Below are 27,748 nucleotides of genomic sequence, written 5' to 3' on the forward strand. Positions count from 1 at the left end.
ATGAATCCTAGTGCGCCTATTCAACCGACGGCCTCCTTGTATGTAGGAGATCTCCACATGGACACCACTGAAGGAATGCTATTTGAGAAATTCAGCCCTTCTGGACCGATCACCTCTATAAGAGTGTGCAGGGACATGAGGACACGCCGGTCTCTCGGGTACGCTTTCGTCAACTTCCAACAGCGAGCTGACGCCGAGCGCGCCTTGGACACCATGAACTTCGACGACGTCAACGGGAGACCCATGCGCATCATGTGGTGTCAGCGTGACCCCTCTAGAAGGAACAGTGGAGTCGGCAACATCTTCATCAAGAATTTAGCGAAGGCTTTCGACAGCAAGGACCTCTACGACACGTTCTCCGAGTTCGGGGACATCCTTTCCTGCAAGGTAGCGTCTGACGAGAACGGCTTCTCTAAACGCTTCGGCTTCGTCCAGTATAACACCCAGGAGGCCGCAGAGAGAGCTATCGAGAGACTCGACGGCACGTTGTTGAACGACCAAAAAGTGTTTGTCGGACACTGGAAGTCTCGCAAAGAGCGAGAGTTCACTAACGTGTACGTCAAGAACTTTGGGGAGGATATGGACGACCGACGCCTGAAGGAGAGGTTTGAGAGATTCGGACCGGCCCTGAGCGTCCGGGTCATGACTGATGGCGCTGGTAGATCCGTGGGTTTTGGATTCGTCAACTTCGAGAGGCACGAGAACGCCAAGAGGGCCGTCGAGGAGATGAACGGCCAGGAGATAAACGGGAGGCGGGTCTACGTGGGCCGGGCCCAGAAGAGAGGAGAGCGCCAGGCTGTCCTGAAGAGCCAGTTTGAGCAACTGAACCAGGGCCACAGGACCACATACCAGGTGTGTGTTTATGAAGGAAAAAATGTGACAGCTGCTGGTGAAAAGTAGTCAAAGCAACCAGTAGGCAAAGCCTTTTTTTTTTTTTTTTTTTACATGTGCTTAAACTACAGATTGTACGCTTTCGAATGATGTGTCATACAATCACAATCCAGAGAAAAAGCTGTTTAAAGAGTTGGTTGTTTTTCACACTTTCACACAGCCAGCTAATGGGCGGTAACACAACCACTCCCCCTCTAGATTGACAGCTGTCAATATCTGTCAGTGTTAGTCACTGGGTGAGATAGCTACAGCTAACATTATTATGTGTATAAGAAAAAGAAGCTGATAGTCTCGGTAAACATTCTTGATGTATTTGAGGTATAAAAACATCTCACTAAACATGCTCTCTCTCTACCAGCAGGGTGTCAACCTGTACGTGAAGAACTTGCACGACCGCTTGGACGACGACCAACTGCACAAAGAGTTCTCCCGCTTCGGAACCATCACCAGCGCGAAGGTGATGATGACGGAGGAAGGACGCAGCAAGGGATTCGGCTTCGTGTGCTTCTCCTCCCCCGAGGCGGCCACCAAGGCCGTGACCGAGATGAACGGCCGCATCGTGGCCACCAAGCCCCTGTACGTGGCCCTGGCCCAGCGCAAGGAGGAGCGCCAGGCTCTCAGAACCAACCGGAACATGCCACAGAGGATGGCCAGCGTCTGCGCCGTTCCCGACCCAGACTTCCTACCTAACTTACCCTACCAGGTTGCTCCCCCACCTGGACTCTTCATGGCTTCTCACATTCCACAGACCCAGGACTGTGGAACCGCCCAATACTCCTCAGCTCAGCTGAGACCCACTCATCACCTGGCTACCCTCGAACCTGAGGCGAAACCTCAGCACTTCCAGAACACGCCCGACGACACCACCACGTCTCCATGGGCTACCGGGCCTCAGACCTTCGATGCTATGACCCCCGCCACACCTTCCCAGGTGCCCCGTAGGATGACGTCTCAGCACATAGGTCAGTTTATTTAGTGAAGCATGCCTGCGCATAGCAAGGTTCCCACGGGTCCTTGAAACCCTTGAAAGTTTGTGAGTTTGAGAAAAAGAAATCAAGGTCTTAAAAGTTTTTTGAAAATAGACATGGGCCATTGAAAGTGCTTGAATTCCCCTCTCTCTCTCGCTAAAAAATAAATAATATATATTCAAAAATGTTTTACTCAGCTCGTCAACTAGCTCCGTCTCAAACTATGCCGTGTTGGGTCCTTGAATTTGAGGGAATCGAGTCTTGAAAGTCCTTGAAAGGTGCTTGAATGGGATGTTTCAGAAGGTGTGGGGACCCCTGACATAGAGACAAGAGCACTATCCAAACATTTGCCATAAATATCCCTTTGGTTATGCTTATCTTCCCCTCTCAGCTACCCAGGCCTTGAGAAAGCACCCTGCCGTTGCAGATGGTGATCCAGCTATGGCACGGCTGCACGCTGTGCCCCAGAACAAGTCCACAGCTGGTGGACACGACCGCCAGCAGCACACGGCTCCCCAGCTACAAGTCCCCGTGCAGCAGCCTGCTGTCCATGTCCAGGACCAGGACCAGGAGACACTGACTGCCTCCATACTGGCTACAGTTCCCCATGAGGACCAGAAGCAGATGATAGGTGAGTCTATTTGTTTGTTTCTATGGATACCCATTAGCTGTTACAGTTACTGTAGAATTTCTACCTCCTGAAATGATGGCTAGGACTGGTGTTATCAAGCGAAAGGTTCTTTATATACAAATCTGCTGACATGCACTTGTGATCACTTTCAATTCAATAAAACAAGCTGTTAGATATTCACTTTCATATTCTGGACGGTACAATTCGCATTTCTCAAAAACAACAAACTGTCGACTTCTGTGAGACGTCTTGCTGCAAGGCATTCTGGAAACTGCAGTTCTGAAACCCATTCTTTAACTAATACAACAGAAATGTACTTCTTTTTTTTTTAAACTACCTTAACGATAAATAATAACTCTTTTAACTGTCAATCAATCATGTAACATATTAATCAATCTCTTTTAACTGTCAATCGATCAGGTAACCTATAACGTTCCAACAGTTACTGTTACTGATATTTACTCCCCCCTCCCTCCAGGTGAGCGTCTCTTCCCATCCATCCTCAGCATGCACCCCAGCATCGCCCCCAAGGTCACAGGCATGCTGCTGGAGATGGACAACCGTGATCTGCTGCGCCTGCTGGCGTCTCCTGAGGCGCTGCGCTACCAGGTGGATGAAGCGGTCGCTGCGCTGGAGGCCCACTGGGCTGAGGAGGCTGTACCGAAAATTGGCCACTTCCCAGAGTTCCAAGCGGCTAACGCATAAAAAAGGAGACCCGGACTATGAAACAATACCGATTCACCGATGAAATAAAATGTTAGCATTGAAAAAAAATGATTACGAAATGAATAAATTATTTCATTAGGAAATTAAATTGATGGACTCGGCTGTGTCTAGAAAAGGGTAAACTGGACCTTGACGATAAAAGTAAAAACCCTGGTTGGACTAGATAGACCAACAACAAGGCCTCCTAAGTGGTAACTGGACTGCACGTATACAGCGCCTTTATCCAAAGTGCTTTACAACGGCCTCTCATTCACCCATTCATCACTACAATGCCTCTCCAATCTAAGTTCCTGTCCGAGCTTGACATGCACACCTACAGGCTTTTGCATCTCTTTAAAAAGAGAGGAGGTGTGATCGGCAAAAAAGTGATGGCAATCCAGGAAGCCATGGACAAAGTATGTACATTTATTCCAGAAAAATATTTGATAGAATAATGTACCCCAATTCTTTGTACTCTAATATGTGTTGCATGATGGTGATTAAAATCAAATGTAATGTGGTATATTGCCTGCAAATGATGTACAGTTCTTGTACAACAGTGATGTTGGTGTACAATTATGCAGTAACCACAGGGCACAGAGGACTTTTGTCATACTCTCCACCCCTGCCTCTAGACTAAGCTGACAATCTGCCCTGCCTGGACCCCCCTCTTGACATAATTTCAGTCCTTCTGTTTAGGTGGCCTGGGATGGTGGCTTTCTGAGACAATTTTTTAGCTGCACTAAAGGGGCACTTCCTCCATTAGCAATCAGCTTTCTGTCCTTCCCTAAGTGTCAGTACATTACAATGAAGGTGGGTTTTCTGCCCTCAATCTTCCCTGGGCTTCCAAAAGGATTCTTAATAGGACTGGTTGTTAAAATCCCTAAATATTCAGCACAACAATTGAGTGGAGTTGGAGATGTCCTCTTGGGTGGAGTGGAATTTGGCAATGATCACGTGGTGCCACCAGTACGACACATCTTCAGTTGTGGTCCCCGACCTCATTGGGTGTTTCGGCCAGTTATCACAAGACACCCTCTGCCGAGGTTGGCCCACCACAGGCTGATCAGGCCTGGGTGTGTGTCGCACGGTGGCACCACGTGGTCATTTGGGAGCCCATGTTGGGTCCCTACGTTTCAGCCACAGCCAGTGACTGCTCCGTTCTGCTGCAGTGGACAGTTCTCTGATTGCCTTCCGTTGGGCCTGTCCTCTGATCCCTACTGCCCTCAGGAGCCTTGTGGTGGAGCTGGCTACAAAGCCTCTGCAGCCCACCTCCACTGGCCACACCTTCACGTTCCAGCCCCGCCCCTCTGCTTCGACTGCTAAGTTGGCATACCGCAGCCTCTTCCGTTCGAATGCCTCATCGATGGCCTCCTCCCATGGGACCGTCAGTTCTACGATGAAGACACGCCGGCAGGACTTGGACCAGAGGACTAGGTCTGGGCGCAGGTTGGTCGCTGCAATTTCGGGTGGGAAGGTGAGCCTCTGGCTGAGGTCTACCCGCATTTCCCAATCCCGGGCTGCGTTCAGTGGGCCTGAGTCTGGAGGTGATGGCTTGGTCCGCTGTTTCTCCCCTTCCCGGATGAAGGTTGTTTTCCGTGGAAAGGTAGTCTGGGCATTGAGAGGCATGGCGTTGGTGGTTACCCTCTTGTGCTCAAGTTTGGCAGCCAAGCACTTTAGCACTTGGTTGTGGCGCCAGGTGTATCTTCCTTGAGTTAGACTGGTCTTGCAACCCACCAAGATGTGTTTGAGGGTTGCTGGGGCTGCACACTGGAGACAGGCTGGGTCCTCTCCATACCAGAGATGTAGGTTGGTAGGAGAGGGCAGGACATCATATGTGGCTCTGATGATGAAACTTAGCCTATTAGACTCCATGCTCCACAGCTCGTTCCACGTGATTTTCCTCCTCTCCACGCTCTCCCACTTCATCCAGCGGCCTTGCTGGGCTTGGGAGACTGCCTTGGCGCACCTGGCTGCTTCCTCCTGGTGGCGCACCTCCTCAACCACCATCTTCCGCCGTTCGGTTGGAGTAGCCTTTTGCCATGTGGGTGTTGTTGTTTCCAAGCCAAGGCCCCCTCTGCCATGTTGGACATGCCCCACTATATCCCGGTGTCTGAGGGCGGTCTTTGCCACCGCAACTGCTGCAGATGGCTTCCATTTCCTCCCCGTTGCTAGGATTGGAGCAGCACCTCTGACGAATGGATCCCGGGATTCTGTTAGAGTCATTTCCAGCCTTGATTTGGCACATTTGTACTCCTCCACCAGGCTTGAGATTGGTAGGGAGAGGGCTCCGTTGCCATACAGGCCTATGCTGCTAAGGCCTCTCGGCAGTCCAAGCCACTTCCTCACTTGTGCATTCACCAGTCTCTCCAGCCGGTTGGCATGGGATAGTGTGACCTCGTAGATGGAAATTGGCCACATGAGACGGGGCAGCAGTCCAAACTGAAAGCACCACAGCTTCAGCTTCCCAGGGAGAGCAGTGTTGTTGATCTGCTTGAGGCCACTGATTGTATCCTGCTTGAGTTGTTCCACCTGCTTCGAGTCTTTGAGTTCTGCGCTATACCAGCGGCCAAGGCTTTTGATGGGCTTCTCCAGAACTGTTGGTATTGGCTCGTTGTTGACGTGGAACCTCTCATTGGCGAGCTTGCCTTTGACAATGGAGATACTGCGGGACTTACTGGGTTTAATCTCCATTCGTGCCCATTTGATGTTTCCCTGGAGTTTATCCAGCAGGCGTTTGGTGCATGCGTTTGTTGTTGTTATTGTCGTCATGTCATCCATGTACGCCCTGATTGGTGGAAGACGCAGCCCGCTCTTCAACCGTTCCCCTCCAACAACCCATCGGGATGCTCGAATAATTAAAAAAAAGTTAATTAAAAGTAACATTTAAAATCTGGACAAAATGATGTCATATGACGATTTTGACATCTTTATGACATAATTTGTGTAGTTTAAAAAAACAACATATTATTTTTTTGGGAAGCCCAGGGAAAATTGAGGTCAGGAAAACCACCTTCATTGTAATGTACTGACACTTATGGAAGAACAGAAAGCTGATTGCTAATGGGGGAAGTGCACCTTTAAAGGAAAAACACATTTTTCAGTCTAGCCTATTTGCCACCTTCCCCACCTTCCCCATTGTGCGACAAGAACATATACAATTTTCTTCTGTGCATTCTGTATGAACATTTTGGAAATCCAAAGAATTACCCAAGTTTAGCTGTAAGAACTAAATTGAATGGGCTCCCCTAGCAATGCTGCAACAATGCTAGCGGGGCCCATTCAGTTTAGTTCTTGCAGCTAAGCTAGGGTAATTCTTTGGATTTCCAAAATGTTCATACAGAATGCACAGAGAAGAAAATGCCACATGTTCTTGTCTCACAATGGGGAAGGTGGTAAATAGGCTAAACTCCCCAAAAGGTGTAATTTTCCTTTGAGCATTGCAGTGATCTAACACCCCTTGTCGGTTGTTATGACAAATGAAATACCGGTAACTCTCTTTCCAGAATGATGACATTGACTTTGAAAGGGAGTCCATCCTCAAGGGTCTCTGTGTGTACCTCAACGAGAAGCCAGATTGTCTGGTGAGGGAGTATGATGTCCAACTAAAGTGTTCAAGTTCATAATTCACTATTTTGAACTAAGTTCAGTCCCAAAAAGTCCCTTTTTATATGTGTACCACAAGCTATTGCTACAGTCTATTATAGAATCATAGACAGTGATTTAAAAAGTTTTGTTTTACCACTAAACCAATGTCAATAATTTCCTTTTATGCATAAGATGCAGTAATGCAGTGTCATTTATATCAACATAATGGGTAGAGGCTAGTTCCCATCGATGCAGAGCCTGTTAACCCCACATGATTACCAGCCCTAAGCCTAAACCTAATCCAAACATTACTTGACACTTCTCTCACTTGCTCCTGATGCTCGCGCGACAGCCTTAATCGTGTGAAACACTGATAGTAGCCTATAACGAGCCTCAAGGCGAAGAATCTGAATCTAGCATTGTTTTGTAGTCGAGTTAGGCTAGCCTACTTTTAATTCTCATTGATTTATCTTCCTAAATATGAACTACAGGTTCACAGCCCCCCAAAAACACTGGAAACAGTTAAGTTTACTGAATGGTTCACTAAATAAACAAAATCTCGATCCCCGTAACACCAGTAGAACTGACATGAACATTGTCTGTGCATTGGGACGGCTTAAAAACTTTACATGAGATCGACAATTAACTGGTTAGGTTGGAGCTGCTGGCAGACACCTTCGTGTCTGAACGTTCAGGGAGGAGTACATTGAAAAAAAAAAATATATATATATATATATATATATATATATAGAGGTTACTGACCTCACATCTCACTCAAAACGTTTGAGTTTCAAGGCTTGTGCCTTCTTTGACAGTGTACTGCCATCCAGCTGCATTAGGATTTTCTGTACAACTTCAAAAGTGTACCTCAGTTCTGCAGGGTAGCCCAGATTTAAATTATAGATTAGACCAAACAGCATGGCTGTTGCGAAGGGCACGCTTGGGAGGTCTCGCAGTACAGCCTGCCCTTCGAGGACGATCCCGATGTCCCCTTCACTTGGGTCGTCGCTCTTTATATTGAAGATCCCCACTGTGGTCGCCTCGATCCCATCCTGGATGGTGGCTTCGTCTGCAGTCTGGAGAAAAAGATTGTCAAGTTACATTACTTGGAATATGAACGTTGGTTTGGAAAAATGTTGTGTATGAATGCGTTCAAAAGAGAATTTTTTTCTTCCAAGAATGTTGAACTGAACACAGCCATTTGAATCTGGTGAACGGGAACTAGATTGAGCTGTTGTGGGAGCAGCTTGACCGTATGGTACGCAAGAAGTGCCCATCAAGCCAATCCAACTTGTGGGAGGTGCTTCAGGAAGTGTGGGGTGAAATTTCTTCAGATTACCTCAACAAATTAACAGCTAGAATGCCAAAGGTCTGCAATGCTGTAATTGCTGCAAAGGGAGCATTCTTTGACGAAAGCAAAGTTTGAAGGACAAAATTATTATTTCAAATAAAAATCATTATTTCTAACCTTGTCAATGTCTTGACTATATTTTCTATTCATTTTGCAACTCATTTGATAAATAAAAGTGTGAGTTTTCATGGAAAACACGAAATTGTCTGGGTGACCCCAAACTTTTGAACGGTAGTGTATATGTTATGGTACATGTGGGAATATGGTACATGTGGGAAAACTGGGGTTAGGGTTAGGTGCTACGTCGACTTGGTACATGCTGGCATGTCTAACCCTAATCCTAACCCTACGCCTAACCCTAACCCTATTTTTCCCACATGTACCGTGTTCCCACATGTACCGTAACATATACAGGTACTGGTCATATAATTAGAATATCTGTTGTGCCTCCTAATCCGACACGCCCCCGTGAGCCTCGTTCTGGCGCCCCCTCCCGGCCGGATTGAGTGGGCTGGATCTCTGGCTCTGTTTGCATCAGGTGTGGGCTATTACGTTTCAGCCCAGCTGTCCCAATCACCACCTGGACAGCCGCCTACTTAACCCTGCTACAGACGGAGATCCAACGCTTGGACATAACTTTCTGTATGGACCCCCTCTGACTACTCTCATCTGGATTTCCCTCCCTGGACTCCCCTCTGGACTACTCTCTCATGGATCACTCTCCCTGGCCCGAAAAGGATCTCGGACTTTGCTCACTAGGGTAGTATCGCAGCACATAATACAACACCCCTGACCTCATACACGCACACACACATAGTATAATTACACACCCCATAACTATCGCCTGCATCACACCTTATGTTTGTTTTTCTACTAGTTAGTGTAGGGCCTATTTCTTTGTTTATATCATCCATAATAAATCATTATATATTCTCCTGGCCTCTGTCTCTGTTTCTCTGGGGTTCCACCACATTTGGCTTTTCCAGTTTCAAGGTGTGCATAACAGTATGTCCAAGCCATTATGAGCCAAGGTGGAACTCCAGAGAACAAGGGTGGTTCCCCGGGTATTGGGGTTCTCCCATTAGTCGTAGATTTACGCAGAGAGGTAAATAGCCATGCTACGCAACTTACCAGTCTGCAGGCCGAGCTCCAGAAGGCCTTCCCCACGGTCCAAGGCCAGATAGCCGTACTGGAGAATACCACCCGTGCCACCGTCGGGGCTGTAAATAGTCTCGAGACGAAGATGGACGCCCTGTCCGGGTCTCTCGCCTCCATCCAGCGTTCTCTGGACCTCATCGCCGCAGGCAGCAGACCACCCCCTGACACGAGTTCCATATCTGGGCAGATGACTAATCCCCCGGTCGATCCTGTGAACCCCGTTTCGCTCTATCCTCCTGTCGCTCACTGGGAACCCAGGTTAGTCAGCCCCGCTCCATTCCATGGTGACTTTGATTGTTGTCGGGGTTTTCTGACCCAGTGCGAATTAGTATTTACGCACCAGCCTTCCAAGTACTCCTCCGACGGGGCCAAGGTAGCGTTTATCATGTCTCTACTCGCTGACAAAGCGCTCAAATGGGCCATAGCCGCTGTCGGGAGCAGTTCAAGATACTCCACGGATTACCCCCTGTTTAAAGCGGAGTTCCGGTTCGTGTTCGACCACCCCCAGGACGGGCAGGATGTAACCGGCCGCTTGTTAGCCATCTCCCAGGGTTCCCGCTCTGTAGCCGAGTACATGGTCGAGTTCCGTACTCTAGCCACGGAGACAGGCTGGAATGACGGAGCCCTCCTCAGCCTTTTCCACAAGGGGTTACATGATTCCATCAAGGACCTGTTGGTGCGCGACGATCCCGGCACCCTTAATGAGCTGATTACCCTGGCCCTTAGGATGGATGCACGCCTTCAGGTACGACGCACCGACCGCGTCCAGCGAGCTGTCACGCGCCCCACTACCTATCGCGCCGGAACGACCCCGCCCCCTTCTCTGCCCATGCTGCCTCCTCTCGTGGCTACTTCCGGGGCTGGGGAGCCCATGGAGATCGGCCGCTCTCGGCTCTCGCGAGAGGAGCGAGAACGGAGGCTTCTCAACAAGCAGTGCCTGTACTGCGGCAAGGAGGGGCACATCATCCGGGCGTGTCCTGTCCGGCCAAAAGACCCAGCTCACCAGTAGGGGGCATACTGGTGAGCAACACCTCTCTCTCTCAGCCCCAGGTCACCCCCAGTCGCCTATTCCCTGCCACTCTCACCTGGGGGAAGGACACCCTGTCTGTCAGCGCCCTCATCGACTCCGGGGCTGATGGTTGTCTAATCGATGAAAACTTAGTCCACCAGGCGGGCATCCCCCTAGTCCTTCTAGACCGCCCCATCATGCCTAGGGCCATTGATGGCCGTTCCCTAGGAACTATCACCCACACCACTGGGCTTATATCTCTTACGATCTCCGGGAATCATACCGAGGAGATCCGGTTCTTTGTCCTTCAGACCCCCACGTCTCCCCTGGTGCTGGGTAGACCCTGGCTCGAGAGACATGAACCTCACATCTCCTGGGCTTCGGGCCAGATCCTAGGCTGGAGAGGTACGTGTTACGCCTCCTGCCTTCGCTCCGCCCTGTCTCCCTCTAGCGACCCCAAGTCTAAGATCACTCCGCCTGACCTCACCGGGGTTCCTCACATCTACCACGACCTAGCCCAGGTGTTCAGCAAGGACGAGGCACTCTCCCTTCCACCCCATCGCCCGTATGACTGTCCTATAGACCTCCTGCCTGGTGCCACCCTTCCTAAAGGTAGACTTTACAGCCTCTCACTCCCTGAAAAGGAGGCGATGCGTAACTACATTACGGAGTCCATCAACTCTGGTATCATCCAGCCCTCCTCCTCTCCCCTCGCGGCTGGATTCTTCTTCGTATCCAAGAAGGACGGTGGGCTCAGACCTTGCATTGATTTTCGGGCTCTGAATGACATTTCTGTAAAGAACCGTTATCCCCTTCCCCTCATTAGCTCCACCTTCGAACCCCTCACCCATGCCAAGGTATTCACCAAGCTGGACCTACGTAACGCCTACCATCTAGTCCGCATCAGGGAGGGGGACGAGTGGAAGACCGGGTTTAACACCCACCTCGGCCATTTTGAATACCGCGTCATGCCTTTTGGTCTATCTAATGCCCCTGCTATTTTCCAGGCCCTGGTCAACGATGTCCTTCGGGACATGTTAAACATTTTTGTTGTTGTGTACCTTGACGACATTCTTATTTTTTCTCGGTCCGTGGAGGAGCACCACCAGCACGTCCGGCTAGTCCTGCAGAGGCTCCTGGAGAACCGCTAATTCGTGAAGGGGGAGAAGTGCGTTTTCCACACCAGCTCGGTCACCTACCTGGGTAATGTGGTGGAGGACGGACAGATGCGGGCGGACCCTGCCAAGGTCAAGGCCGTCGTGGAGTGGCCTCAGCCCACGGACCGGACCCAACTTAGACGCTTCCTGGGGTTCGCGGGATTTGTGAGGCGGTTCATTAAAGGGTTCAGCCAGGTCGCAGCGCCGCTCACTGCGCTTACCTCCACCTCACGGCCCTTCTGCTGGACCGCCGCTGCTGAGACCGCTTTCGGCACACTAAAACACCTGTTCTCCTCCGCGCCAGTGCTGATCCACCCCGACCCCGAGAGACAGTTCATCGTAGATGTAGATGCTTCGGACACGGGGATCGGGGGGGTCCTCTCTCAACGGTCGGGGGAGGACCAGAAGATACACCCTTGCGCCTACTTCTCTCGGCGCTACGAACCCGCGGCCCAAAATTACGACGTGGGCAACAAGGAGCTGCTGGCGGTTCACGAGGCCCTGAGGGAGTGGAGACACTGGCTGGAGGGAGCCAAACTACCGTTCCTGGTGTGGTCTGACCATAGGAACCTCACTTACCTTGGGTCCGCCAAGAGGCTCAACTCTCGACAAGCCCGCTGGGCTCTTTTTTTTAGTCGTTTCGACTTCACCCTTACCTACCGTCCCGGCTCCAAGAACGTCAAAGCTGATGCTCTCTCCCGCCAGTTCCCCAAGGCGGATTCGGGTGTCGCTGAGGGGGGAGATACCATCCTGTCCCCGTCCCGGGTGGTGGGGTTCGTAACCTGGCCCGTCGAGGCTTTGGTGAGACAGGCTCAGCGGGCCGAACCAGACCCTAGGACCGGACCCCCTAACCGTTTGTTTGTGCCTACAGCTGTCCGAGCCAGGGTGTTGGAGTGGGGCCACTCCAGCTGCTTCGCTTGCCACCCCGGCGAGCGGCGGACGGCGGCATTCATCGGGAGGAGGTTCTGGTGGCCCAATCTCAGGGGGGACACCAGGGAGTTTGTGGCCGCCTGTACGGTGTGCGCCCGTAGTAAGGCCTCCCATCGGCCTCCTGCGGGTCTCCTGCAGCCTCTCCCGGTGCCCAGCCGACCGTGGTCGCACATCGCCGTGGACTTTGTTACTGGGCTCCCTGTCTCCCAGGGGTGCGACACCATTCTCACCATCGTGGACCGGTTCTCCAAGGCGGTCCACTTCGTTCCCCTCCCGAAACTGCCCACAGCGGCCGAGACGGCGGACCTCCTAACTCTCCACGTCGTACGCCTCCACGGGATCCCCTCGGATGTGGTTTCTGACCGGGGCCCCCAGTTCGTCTCCAAGGTCTGGCGGGCCTTCTGCAGAGGCATTGGGGCCACCACCAGTCTCACCTCCGGGTACCACCCTCAGTCCAATGGGCAGGCCGAGCGGGCCAACCAGGCTCTGGAAGCCGCTCTCCGATGTGTCTCCGCCCACAATCCCTCCTCCTGGGCGAAATACCTGCCGTGGGTGGAGTACTCCCTCAACACTATGGAGAGCGCCGCCACTGGTATGTCCCCATTCGAATGTTCCCTGGGTTACCAACCCCCTCTGTTTCCCCAACAGGAGCTGGAGGTGGCGGTCCCAACCACCAGGGCCCATCTCCGCCGGTGTCGCAACGTGTGGAGGACCGCCAGGGCGGCGTTGCTCCGCGCCACCGAGCGCGCCCGGCGGAGCGCGAACCGGCGGAGGGTGCCGGCCCCTGACTACCAGCCAGGTCAGAGGGTTTGGCTGTTGGCCCGGGACCTGCCCCTCCAGACCTCCCAAACCTCCACCCGGAAACTCAACCCCCGGTACGTTGGTCCCTATCCCGTGGACCGTATCGTCAACCCCACGGCGGTACGTTTGACCCTTCCTCCCTCCCTCAAAATACACCCGGTGTTCCATGTCTCCCAGCTTAAACCTGTGGCCGCCAGCCCTTTGTCTTCCCCCAGCCCGGCTCCGCCGCCGCCCCGTGTCCTGGATGATGGGGACCCGGTATGGACGGTAAACAAACTACTGGAGGTCCGCCGCCGGGGTCGCGGGTTTCAATACCTAGTGGACTGGGTTGGCTACGGGCCCGAGGACCGGACTTGGGTGCCTGCGTCCTATCTCGCCGACCCGTCCTTATTGGAGGATTTCTACCGAGCCAACCCCGGGGCCCTGGGTCCGTCGTCCGGTGCCTCCCCTGAGGAAGGGGGTACTGTTGTGCCTCCTAATCCGACACGCCCCCGTGAGCCTCGTTCTGGCGCCCCCTCCCGGCCGGATTGAGTGGGCCGGATCTCTGGCTCTGTTTGCAGCAGGTGTGGGCTATTACGTTTCAGCCCAGCTGTCCCAATCACCACCTGGACAGCCGCCTACTTAACCCTGCTACAGACGGAGATCCAACGCTTGGACATAACTTTCTGTATGGACCCCCTCTGACTACTCTCATCTGGATTTCCCTCCCTGGACTCCCCTCTGGACTACTCTCTCATGGATCACTCTCCCTGGCCCGAAAAGGATCTCGGACTTTGCTCACTAGGGTAGTATCGCAGCACATAATACAACACCCCTGACCTCATACACGCACACACACATAGTATAATTACACACCCCATTATTATCGCCTGCATCACACCTTATGTTTGTTTTTCCACTAGTTAGTGTAGGGCCTATTTCTTTGTTTATATCATCCATAATAAATCATTATATATTCTCCTGGCCTCTGTCTCTGTTTCTCTGGGGTTCCACCACATTTGGCTTTTCCAGTTTCAAGGTGTGCATAACAATATCATCAAAAAGTTGATTTATTTAAGTAATTCCATTCAAAAAGTGAAACTTGTATACATTCATTCCACACAGATTGATATATTTCAAGTGTTTATTGCTTTTAATTTTGATGATTATTACTGACAACTAATGAAAACCCCAAATTTTGTATCTCAGAAAATTAGAATATTGTGAAAAGGTTCAATATTGAAGACACCTGGTGCCACACTCTAATCAGCTAATTAACTAAAAACACCTGCAAACGCCTTTAAAATGGTCCCTCAGTCCAGTTCTGTAGGCTACACAATCATGGGGAAGACTGCTGACCTGACAGTTGTCCAAAAGACGACCATTGACACCTTGCACAAAGAGGGCAAGACACAAAAGGTCATTGCTAAAGAGGCTGGCTGTTCACAGAGCTCTGTGTCCAAGCAAATTAATAGAGAGGCGAAGGGAAGGAAAAGATGTGGTAGAAAACAGTGTTCAAGCAATAGGGATAACCGCACCCTGGAGAGGATTGTGAAACAAAGCCGATTCAAAAATGTGGGGGAGATTCACAAAGAGTGGACTGCAGCTGGAGTCAGTGCTTCAAGAACCACCACACACAGACGTATGCAAGACATGGGTTTCAGCTGTCGCACTCCTTGTGTCAAGCCACTCTTGAACAAGAGACAGCGTCAGAAGCGTCTCGCCTGGGCTAAAGACAAAAAGGACTGGACTGCTGCTGAGTGGTCCAAAGTTATGTTGTCTGATGAAAGTAAATGTTGCATTTCCTTTGGAAATCAAGGTCCCAGAGTCTGGAGGAAGAGAGGAGAGAGTCTGGAGGAAGAGAGGAGAGGCACAGAATCCACGTTACTTGAAGTCCAGTGTAAAGTTTCCACCGTCAGTGATGGTTTGGGGTGCCATGTCATCTGCTGGTGTTGGTCCACTGTGTTTTCTGAGGTCCAGGGTCAACGCAGCTGTCTACCAGGAAGTTTTAGAGCACTTCATGCTTCCTGCTGCTGACCAACTTTATGGAGATGCAGATTTCATTTGCCAACAGGACTTGGCACCTGCACACAGTGCCAAAGATACCAGTACCTGGTTTAAGGACCATGGTATCCCTGTTCTTAATTGGCCAGCAAACTCGCCTGACCTTAGCCCCATAGAAAATCTATGGGGTATTGTGAAGAGGAAGATGCGATGCGCCAGACCCAACAATGCAGAAGAGCTGAAGGCCACTATCAGAGCAACCTGGGCTCTCATAACACCTGAGCAGTGCCACAGACCGATGGACTCCATGCCACACCGCATTGCTGCAGTAATTCAGGCAAAAGGAGCCCCAACTAAGTATTGAGTGCTGTACATGCTCATACTTTCCATGTTCATACTTTTCAGTTGGCCAACATTTTTTAAAAACCTTGTTTTGTATTGGTCTTAAGTAATATTCTAATTTTCTGAGATACTGTATTTGGGATCTTCATTAGTTGTCAGTAATAATCATCAAAATTAAAAGAAATAAACATTTGAAATATGAATATAATATATATTTTATAATATATAATATAAGTTTTAGTTTTTGAATGGAATTACTGACATAAATAAACTTTTTGATGATATTCTAATTATATGACCAGCACCGGTATATATATATATATATATATATATATACAGTATATATGGGAAGTAGTATTTAGTAATGATAATAAGATAATGCCTTGCTTTTGTATATAAGATATTTAGTTTATTTATTTAGCATATCATTTATAAATGTGTCCTGAGGAAATGATTTGTAATTACTGAGTAATAATAAAAAAAAAATGTAATAAAACACCAGCATCTGTAAAGGAAATGGTTCCTCTAGAAGTCAATACAGCTAATACAGTTGAGAGTGAGGTCAGATTTCAGAGTCAGATACATCCCCTTTTCCTCTCTGCAGAAAACTCTCAGCAACGAGCATCACAGCAACAGAATACAGTGACCAAGACAGAGAAGTGATCTAGTATATCTCTGTTCCACATGGAGAACTCACTCATACTGGTTCTCATTATGGCCTCAGGTGAACAATATCTAACCTAATTATATTTTATTGTTGTGTAAACATAATAAAATAGATCATAATTTTATTATGGTAAATCAGTAAATATCATGTTTTTCTTTTCTGTGCTGTCCTATGGTTGATGTAATGAACAACATTATAGTGTTTTTCCTCTCATAATTGTGTTATTGTATCTTTATTACAGAGCTGATAGCTGAGGATTCCATTTCTCCTGTAAAACCTGAAGTCATCAGTAGAGAGGGAGAATCTGTGACATTAAGCTGCACTTATGAGACAAACACTGAATATGTTTTGCTTCACTGGTACAGACATCATCCTAACCAGGCACCTCAGTATCTACTGCGGAAAGGTGCCAGAAAAGTGAGCGTTAAAGTGAGTGTTAAAGTGAGTGTTAAACGTACGTCTGATAGTCGTTATGAATCCACAACGTCCTGGACATCAACTGAACTTGTCATAACGCGTCTAACCCTGGCAGACACAGCTCTCTACTACTGTGCTCTGGATGATGTCTATAACTATTACTTGCTAAACACAGTGATACAAAGTCGCTAGGAGGCTGTACAAAAACCCTCCTGACTGAAATGCTTTGTTGTGGTCTGGATCAGAATCAAACATTAAACCACAATCTGATATCATCTACCAGAGGGTTAGAGGCATCAGACAACTGTAGTCACACCTGGAGGAGCAGTCTTGTCTTGACAAAAGTTGATCATGAAAATGTCATTTACTCTTTTTTTTTCTCCATGAACATTAAACGTTTTTAATGTATCTAACAGTTTTTACTGAAGGCCTAGATTACTGCTGTCTGTTTATGATATGTCTGTTGACTGTTATGATTGTGAAACTGGTATTTCTGTGAGGGTGCTTATTTGGGTAGTATAGTAAGATCATCAACATCCACAACTTGCTGCTATTTAATTACAGTACATCTTTCAACTCAGTTTCTGACAGTGGAGTGAGCGTTTATACAACAGTTGTATAAAGAAACATATTGTTCTTATTAAGGTTAGTGTAGAAGGTAGAAAACAGAGAATAGCCCTCATGTCTACTCTGGTCAGTCTTGTGGTGCTCCATATGGGGCGGTGACCAAATCTACAAATCTCAAAGGATCAATCACAGTCCTCCTCATAATTCATACAGTTTAGTGGAGCAGTGTGAAAGTCAACCTGAAGGGGGCGACGTTGCAAAGCAAATGTTCCTCCCTGATTCCAGGCGATGCCATCCTGTCAGCACTGCAGACACCTCCCCATAGGAGGCTACACAGGACACAAGATGAGGAAGATGAAGAATGAACAGTAGGGTAGAGGGAGTCAAAGCTCAGCTCACAGCAGCACATGTACATCAGAGTGTGTTTGCTGCTCTGCCTCTTCCATCTCACCTCACAGCAGACATGGAGCACTGGCTGAGGAACCTGCTGAGTCTGCCTCTCTGTCTTGGTATGACACCACCAGGATTAATCACCTCTAGTTTATTACTTTACTTTCATTTAGTATTTGTTCAGATAAAAAAGCACAACAATAAGCACAATCAGAGTTAACAAATCAACACCGTCCCCTCTAGAATGTTTTGCTTGATATATTTCTTCCTGGCACGAATATGAATAAATATGTTGGTTGTTTTCCAGAGTGCAGAGGAGAGGACTCAGTCACCCAGCCAACAGGAGATGTGACTGCTACTGAGGGAGGTCTAGTCACACTGGGCTGTGAATTTGATACTACAGATCCAAGCCCCTTTCTGTTCTGGTACAAACAAGAAGCTAACGACTACCCCAGGTTCATGTTGAAGAGGTTCACATTTTTGGGAGACAGAGGGGAAAATGCTGAAGAATTCAAAGGGAGATTTGATGCCAATCTCAATATCACTTCTACTCTGAAGTCAGTTCCTCTGAGGATCCAGAGGCTGCAGCTGTCTGACTCTGCTGTGTACTACTGTGCTCTGAGGCCCACTGTGACTACAGGATATACAGCTCCTGTACAACAACTATGTTCATAGGAGCCAGTGTCCTTCAACCATCCTCTATATCTGCATAGACTACACGTGGAAATGCTGTTTGTATGTTCAGTAATACGTTGATCTGTGTAGGTTGATCTAGTGCTATATCCATTCATCCACTGTGTGTGTGTGTGTGTGTGTGCAAAGTGTTTTATGTGTGTGTGTGTGTTTCTCCTCAAAGAAAACTCCAAGCCCCATAAAGACATCAGAGTTTCATCTTGTGCTTGTAAAGTTGTCATGCAGTTGTCATGCCACCTCATCCTGGCCTCAGGTAAACAATGTTTTTGTTATTAAGTCACATTTTAATATCGTAAACTAGTATCATCATTACCATAAATTGCTTCGAACGTATTTTCTTCTATCTTTGGACGGAGGTGATGTTATGTTACTGTACTGCAATCATGTTGTTTCTGTATTTTTACACAACTGGTGGCTGGAGATTCCATGTCTCCTGTTATACCTGAAGTCCGTGGAAAAGAGGGAGAATCTGTGAAACTGAGCTTCACTTATAAATCTAAGAGGCACGCTATTAGGTTTTACTGGTTCATGCATTACCCTGACCAGGCACCTCAGTATCTGCTGTATAAAGGTGCATGATCATTGAGCAGTACTGGACATGCCTCTGATAGTCGATATGAATCCATAACACACACAATATCAACTGAACTCTCTACTACTGTGCTCTGAGTACTGACTCAGACTACGCAGCGATGCAACAGCTGGAAGAGGCTGTACAAAAAGCTGAGCAGAGATAAGGTGTTATTTTCTAATGAGGTCAGAAGTCATATCCAGACCACAACTTTACATCAGATGCACTCTGGTACACACACACACACACACACACACACACACACACACACACACACACACACACACACACACACCAGTGGAGGCTGGTGACTTCCAGAATTGAGGAGGCCAATTTTTTTTCCGCTTGCTTGCTTCACTCGCGATGGAATGTTCCCTGTTCTTCTTATCTGTCTTTGTTAAAAATTATTAATTTGTGTTTGTCGGTACTGAAGGGATTGGGACACTCTCAGGATGGTGGATGAAGCAGCTTTTATTGCCTGCACAATGGGTCATCAAATAAACAAAACAATTGGCATGAATCTCTGGTCCGCCTGCAGCAGCTATTGTCCCTTCTGCTCAGGCTCACAACATTCACCACAACATACTACATACAATCAATGACATGTCAAAAGCACTCAAACACTATGTCAATCAGACACACAACATACAATTCAGAACAATACTTCATCCATTTCTAATATTTATCCTGCAGAACAGCACTCATACACGCGTGTGGCGGAAAAAGGTACTACACGGAGGCCAGGCCTCCTGTTCCCACCCATTTTCAGTGATTTGGCCAATCACATATTGCCATGAAAAAAATTGCATTACATTGACTTCTATGAGAAACCACTTTACGACAGGAGGCCTGGCCTCCGTGTAGTACCTTTTTCCGCCACACGCGTGTATGAGTGCTGTTCTGCAGGATAAATAATAGAAATGGATGAAGTATTGTTCTGAATTGTATGTTGTGTGTCTGATAAAAAATATAATTATTGCTTTTTTAAATCTCTCTCTCTTCTCTCAAATTATTGGGGAGGCCAGGCCTCCTCCACCTCTATGGAGGAGCCTCCACTGACACACACACACACACACACACACACACACACACACACACACACACACACACACACACACACTGTATCCGATCTTACATTACTTTCATCAAGTTTTAGAAAGACAGACAGACAGACAGAGAGCCAGACAGACAGACACACAGACACACTGCAGCTATCGAACAGTAAACATGCCCCTCCTGTTTCCTTGGTGGGTGTGGTGACGTCCCAGCTGGTTGTAAAGCCCACAGTAACACACAGAGGAAGACTTTAGAGGAGAGTGAAGGCCTGCAACAGTCTGTCTGGAGATGGAGAAACCCCTCAGTGTCCTGATTCTAATCATCAATAAACAACACATGTAAACAACAACAACAAGTCTCCTGATATCCTTATTATCACCATGAGATTATTCATATTATTACTAAACAATCATGAAAATACAAACAAGAATATTAATGTAGATAGTCATGCTGATATAAACACATATATCATATACATATATTGTTTTTAATAATTGACATAATAGTTTTCCCACTGCAGGTTTAGTATGTGGTGATGAAATGACTCCTGAGAAGGAAGAATACACCCATACAGAAGGAGGCTCTGCGACACTGAGGTGCTCCTATGATTCAAGCAGCCAAAACATCCACCTTTTCTGGTACCGGCAACATCCTAACCAGGCGCCTGAGTTTCTACTGTATAAAGGTGCAGGAACAAACAAAGATGAACACAGCACTGATAGTCGATATACGATTGAATCGTCTCCAAAGTCCATCAGCCTCGTGATCAAACCAGTGACTCTGACAGACGCCGCTCTCTACTACTGCGCCCTCAGGGCCGCACACTGATACAAAGTCTCCTAGAGGCTGTACAAAAACCCCTACGCTGAGAAAGGCCCTGTTGTAGACCAGTTTACAGGTCATTCTCTCACCACAGTTCAGTATCAGCCACACGGCTGCAGAGGCTCTGGAGATAAGAGTATTGTTGTGGTAACACCTGTTGGGTGAACGAGTGGCAGCATGTTTAGCGTGATGGGGGCAACACTTTACACAATGTGACCTCACATAAGGTCAAACTATCACATTAACTCCATTGTAAAAACATAGAGGCAGTTATTAACTCAATCACTACTGTTATCTTTCTCACATGTTGACATTAATTCAGTGGACATTAAAGACATATGAAAACATGTACTGAAACTCCATAACAAAGGATAGATTGGAGAGAGGTTTTCTTCATTGTTTCTTATTGGTCTTGAAAATCAGACATGAAAAACAAAGCTTATTCTTTCCAACACATCTTCTTCCCTGACTGTGGTTCCTCCTCTTCAGAAGATCCTCTCTGAAAGGAGATGTCATGTACAACTGCATTGAGAGGAGGAGCTAGAATGGAAGAAGAAGAAGAAGAAGAAGAAGAGGAGAACCAGAGTGGCATGAAGTGTTCTTCTCTGTTCATTGTCAGCTTGTCTCTTTAACATCAACCATGCTGTGTTGGATAGTCTTCGGACTTTTAACATTCGTAGGTAAGTGAAATACAGTAACATAATAGATATGTAATAACCTCTTAATAACAACTTTTAAAACATAATATATTCATAACAAAACACAACATATTACGATTTGCCAATAAATGACTCATTACACAATCTTGACTTGACAGGTGACAGTTACGAAGATGAAATATTCTCCATCAGGCTGGAAGAACATGCGATCCAGGGTGACAATGTCAAGCTCTCCTGCAACTACTCACTAACTAGTAGTGCATCAAGTAGTCTGTTATGGTATCACCAACATCCCAGATCTGCTCCTCAGTTCCTCCTCCTCATCTCAGCATATGGAGATAAAGTGAATGTAGTGAGAGCTGATCCTCCGTACCCTCGACTATCTGTTAACCTGAATAAGGAGAGAAACCGTGTGGATCTGGAGATCTCCTCTGCTGAAGTGACAGACTCTGCTCTCTACTACTGCGCCCTGCAGCCCACAGTGACAGGAAACCCAGAGACACTGTACAAACACATGACTGCATTAAAGTCCTTTGGGGTGGAGCTTCAACAGAAAGACAGGGTGACATGATCCATTGAAAACCTTGCAGAGGAATTTAGTTTGGTGCATTCTTTGTCAGTTTGACGTCCGACCCCAACAATGTTGTGTTTCTGTTCAATTGTCTTTTTTTCAACACTTTGTAGTGTACTGCTTCAACCTATTATAGTAGTCCTATTTATTTGGGGAAAATACTGCATTTGTAGTATTATCTGTTCATAACTCAATGTTCACTTCCTCATGTTTCCAGGTGTCAGTTCTGGGCAAACTATCCAGTCAAACCAGCATGAAGTACATGGTGAAGAAGGCAGCAAAGTTACTCTGTCCTGCAACTACTCCTCAGCGTTCTCTCTACTATGGTACACGCAGAACCCAGGATCTGCTCCCCAGTACCTCCTTCTCCTAGGCGCCACTGGGACCGGAGGGACTGCTGAGTCTCTGGACCCTCGCCTCTCTGGTAAACTGAACACAGAGAAGACCCAACTGTATCTGGAGATCTCCTCTGCTGAAGTGACAGACTCTGCTCTCTACTACTGCGCCCTGCAGCCCACAGTGTCAGGAAACCCAGAGACCCTGTACAAAAACCTCTTATTACCTGAGAGAGTGTTTCTAGTCTCTGGTTCCCTTTCATACAATAGTGACACCTAGTGGAGTGATGAGGACACTACAGTGCATTGGCAACAGGTTGTCTCACTGAAGCCATTAGGCAACATTCTATTGTGTTAAAGGGGAGGAGCTCAACATCACTCCCAGCAGACAGTGAGCAGAACAGAGTCACCTTTAAGAGTGAATGTTCCAAGTGAAGATCACTCTGGTTCAGCAACGCTTCTAGTCTCTCTATCTGACACAGTGCTTTAGCTACGATGCTGCTCTATTCAGTGATGTTGTTTTGCAGTCTTGTAGGTAAGAATTCACTCCTTGTCAATTGAACTTACGGAAAAATACTGAATGTATATGCTGCTGGAATACCAATTAATTATTTATTCATTTTTACATTTGAGTTATTTAGCACTCTCTCATCCAGAGCATAATACAGTTTGGCTTTCTAGATCAATAATGTGTATTTACTAAACAGCGTAATACCTCTCCTCTTTCACAGGTCCAAGTGTTGGAGAAGATACAATCACACCACACAGAGATGTAGTGCATGCTATTGAGGGTAGTAGTGTTAACATCTCCTGCAAGTACACCAGCTCAGACACAGCTAACAGTCTGTCATGGTACCGCAAGAACCCTGGATCAGCACCACAGTTCCTCATTATGGAGTACATAGGACAGGTAACCAACCCAATACCAGGACTGAACATCACACATGACAAAGAACAGAAACGTGTGGATCTGGAGATCTCCTCTGCTGAAGTGACAGACTCTGCTCTCTACTACTGCGCCCTGCAGCCCACAGTGACAGGAAACCCAGAGACACTGTACAAAAACCTCACATGAACCTACAGTACATGAAACACACCTACTGACACTAAGGGGAGGGGCTTAACAGAGAAGTACATAAAAGAGGATGAAACTTTCAGAAACAGCAGTGCTCCCTGTCTCTTCATCTCTGTTTCATATAAGATGGTGTTGCTGTTGTTCCTGGTGATAGTTATGGGTAGGTGATTAACATGTGATAGTGATACTCATGTATTTGAATAAAGATAAATATGTAATCCTTTAGTCATTAAATGAATGACAGAGAAATTAGAGATACATTTCCCTGAATAACTTCATATTTATATACTTTCACATACAGGTGTTCATTCTCAGGATCTCAGCCCAGTCCAGACTGAAGTGTCCACTGTAGAAGACACCAGTGTTACTCTCTCCTTCAACTACTCAAAACTGCATCTTTTGGAGATGAATTCTACTGGTATCGTCAAGATGCAGAAAAAGCACCAACGTTCCTCATGTTCATCTCAGGATCAGGGACCACCACACGATATGCAGATCCTGGGAATCCAGACACAAGATTGTCTGCTGAAGTTAGTGGAAATCGCTTGTCTCTCAAGATCACCTCTGCTGAAGTGACAGACTCTGCTCTCTACTACTGTGCTGTGAGGCCCACAGTGACAGGAAACCCAGAGACACTGTACAAAAACCTCACATGAACCTACAGTACATGAAACACACCTACATACACTGACTATGTTAAGGGGAGGGGCTTGTGGCAGGGGAGGAGCTAAACAGAGAGTGAAGTACATAAACACCAGGATGGAATGTTCAGTTATCATTTGTCTCTGTTTCATGTAAGATGATGTTGCTGTGTTCTCTGCTGCTCCTGAACATAGTTATGGGTACGAGATATAGGGCCCTATTATGCACTTCTTAACTTGCCGTCTTAAGTCTTAATTAAGACGCACCGCCAGGTTAAGACCTACCGCCACCCTTATTATGCGCTTCATACGCGCTACTGCTATTATGCCGGTGTCGATAGGCGCCCACACATAAGACGCAATACTCCCGTGCATATATTACTCATTGTGGGAGTGTTCATATGTTAATGAAGTGCACTAGGCGCCCCTGCTATTATGCGATCTGACTTTGCTCCTAGCGCTAAGAAGTGGTTTGAAAAGTTCTTAAGTTTAGACTTCATGCACGTTTTGAAACACGAGCGCGCCTCCGCGGTTTGCGCATGCATGTGGGCACACATGAACACGCACGTGGCTCCACGGCAAGACGTCAATTACGGTCACAGTATAAATGCTTTATTTCAGAAGGGAGAGGCAGAGAAGCGCGCTGACCTCCTTCTTAGGACTTCCATAATAGCATAGCGCTAATGACTCAACGCAGCCGGTTCTTAAAGGGAATGGCACCTGGCACGCTGATTGGGTTGATTGAGAAGACGCCCAAAACACACCCATGACTAATTTCTTTGCTTAGCGCCGGGTTTTAGGCGCCCACTACCGCACGCATAATAGCAAAGTTGCCTTGACCACGCCTCCACGTCTTAAGTTTAGATCTACCGCCTCGTCTTATTGCTTAAGACTTATGAAGTGCATAATAGGGCCCATAATGTTTCACCATATGTTAACAATTGTGTTGGTCATATTTTTATTTGTTCAAATTAAATAAAGATCAAACATTTGTATTATTCTTTTCTGTCCAGGTGTCAGTTCTCAGGACCTCACTCCAGTCCAGACTGAAGTGTCTACTGTAGAAGGCACCAACGTTACTCTCTCCTACACATATTTCAAAACTGCTGGCATTAAGATTATTTATTTTGGTATCGACAACACGGAGGACAAACACCTGAGTTCCTTATGTCCATATCAGGGTTTCCGTTAACCGGTAATTACCGGTTTTTGTCCGGTAAAATTTGTTGAAGTCCGACAAATTGAAAACTCGTCGGACATAAATGTCCGGTGAAAAGAATTCCCTCTAAGCACAATTTGAATACAATTCGCTAAAGTTCACATTCTGATTCCTTCTATTTGAAAAAAGACGAATATATAGGCTATGTATTTCTTTTATTATGATATGATTTGACACCGGCATGATGATGACTCCTAATGTGTAGGCTGCCTATGCGAAACAGCGGTTGTTTCCGGTGTGCGCTATAACTCGTGCACAATCGAGTCGAGGCAGAGAGGAGGATAGCGATGTTTCTCTCTGTGATAGTGTGATTATGCAAGCCTTTTCTGAAAGGGATGAGAACCCGATTGTTTCAGCTTCTCCCAGGGAGAAAGTGGTAGAGTTACCATCCTCCCCGAGTCCTACCATACCATCCGCTGACAGCCTATCTCTGCCTGTAACCGGCGAGCGATTGCGTGTCGCTCAAGTAGCTGATCAGTCATTAAACAAATGTTTTTTACATGCAGCTAGTGAGGAATCTGAAATAGGGGGCAACGTAGTTTATTTCCTTAACGATGGGATATTAATGCGTAAATGGTCTCCTCCTAATGCAAATGGTTGTGAGTGGAATACTGTAAAACAAGTGGTTGTGCCTGTGGGTTATAGACAACAGGTGTTATCTGTAGCACATGAGAGCCAGTGGTCAGGACATTTAGGTATAACTAAAACTTATCAGCTGATATTGAAACATTTCTTTTGGCCCGGACTGAAGGCGGATGTTGCCAAGCACTGCCGCTGTTGCCATACTTGTCAGATGGCGGGTAAGCCTAATCAATCCATTCCACCCGCACCATTGCATCCCATTCCTGCTATAGGGGAGCCATTTGAACGTGTAATAATTGATTGTGTTGGACCTTTGCCTAGGACTAAAAGTGGAAGTCAGTATTTGCTCACTATTATGTGCGCTGCTACTCGTTTTCCCGAAGCTGTTCCGTTGCGTAACATATCAGCCAGCTCAGTGGTGAAAGCTTTAACAACGTTTTTTTCCACATTCGGTCTTCCTCTTGTTATACAATCTGACCAGGGCACTAACTTTCAGTCTAAGCTTTTCAAACAAGCCCTAAGAACGTTAGGGGTACGATGTCACGCCAGAAGCCTACATGCTTGCACTGTTCAATAAAATGTTATACATCTAGACATTGTGGTATTTCTTTATATACGTATACCAGCCTGCCTATTGTTTCTCAATAAACAGTTATGTTCTCCTCATTGTCATACTCCCGAGTCCGATTAAGTATGATTTGACAGGCAGCTAAACGAAATGCCTTCCCAACCAGCGAGACCTGGTTATAGAAATGACGTTGTTTTATTGATAAAAAAAGGGTAAAACTGGAAAGAGAAAATAGAAAACTCACATTAATCCCAAACAATTTAACAAACTTCAGTTAACGTAATGTGGAGTCCGTTCATTGATCGATGCTGTCTGTTCAGTTCCCAGTGAGGCGCCCGTTCAGCGCTGGACATAATGGCATAGCGCGCATGCGAATCATGTTATATTATTATATATTATATAGCTCGCATCTAATCGTATCGGATGAGAAATAGACATTAAATGGCATATATAGGCCGCTACACAACAGTAATCACCGCGACAAACAGCTATATTAGATTTGGGGAAAAAAATATGATTTTGAAAAAAAAAAATGTTATTATATTTTAATATGATGACCGGAATATATCACGTTTGTCCGGTAAATCGAAATCTTCCCGGACACGATGTCCGGCGGCAATTTTTTCTAACGGAAACCCTGGTCCATATATAGAACAGCGATCACCACAAGATCTGCAGATCCTCTAAATCCAAACACAAGGTTCTCTGTTAAAGTTATTGAAAAAGACTGTATCTGAAGATCTCCTCAGCAGAAGTGACAGACTCTGCTCTCTACTACTGCGCTCTGAGGCCCACAGTGACAGGAAACCCAGAGACACTGTACAAAAACCTCTTATTACCTGAGAGTGTTTCTAGTCTCGAGTAATTTGTTACCTTTCACTGCCACCTAGTGGAGTGATGAGTACACTACAGTGCATTGGCAACAGGTTGTCTCACTGAAGCCAATTATGCAACATTCTATTGTGTTAAAGGGGAGGAGCTCAACATCACTCCCAACAGACAGTGAGCAGAACAGAGTCACCTTTAAGAGTGAATGTTCCAAGTGAAGATCACTCTGGTTCAGCAAAGCTTCTAGTCTCTCTATCTGACGCAGTGCTTTAGCTATGATGTTGCTCTATTCAGTGATGTTGTTTTGTACTCTTGTGGGTAAGAATTCACTCCTTGTCAATTGAACATGAGGAGAAATACTGAATGTATACGCAGCTGGAACATGTTATTAACATTTAATTCATTTACATTTTAGCCATTTAGCAGACTCTCTCAACCAGAGCGTAATACAGTTTGGGTTTCTAGATAAATATTAGACAGAAATAATGTGTATTTACTAAACAGCGTCATACCTCTCCTCTTTCACAGGTTCAAGTGTTGGAGAAGATACAATCACCCCACACAGAGATGTAG

At 46.9% G+C, this 27,748-nt stretch overlaps 1 protein-coding gene across 1 annotated transcript; it reads left to right on the forward strand.

The window, feature by feature from the left end:
• Positions 1-27,748, forward strand: LOC308171941 (polyadenylate-binding protein 4-like; the record flags this gene model as incomplete). The annotated part of the gene is made up of 6 exons (XM_080546854.1): positions 1-852; positions 1,253-1,594; positions 1,730-1,853; positions 22,145-22,351; positions 22,994-23,172; positions 27,704-27,748. The coding sequence occupies 6 exons, from the start codon at positions 1-3 to the stop codon at positions 27,746-27,748; spliced, it is 1,749 nt and encodes a 582-aa protein (XP_080402980.1).

Source organism: Nansenia antarctica (genome assembly GCF_963989245.1).
Source record: "Nansenia antarctica genome assembly, chromosome: 16".
Taxonomy (NCBI): domain Eukaryota; kingdom Metazoa; phylum Chordata; class Actinopteri; order Argentiniformes; family Microstomatidae; genus Nansenia; species Nansenia antarctica.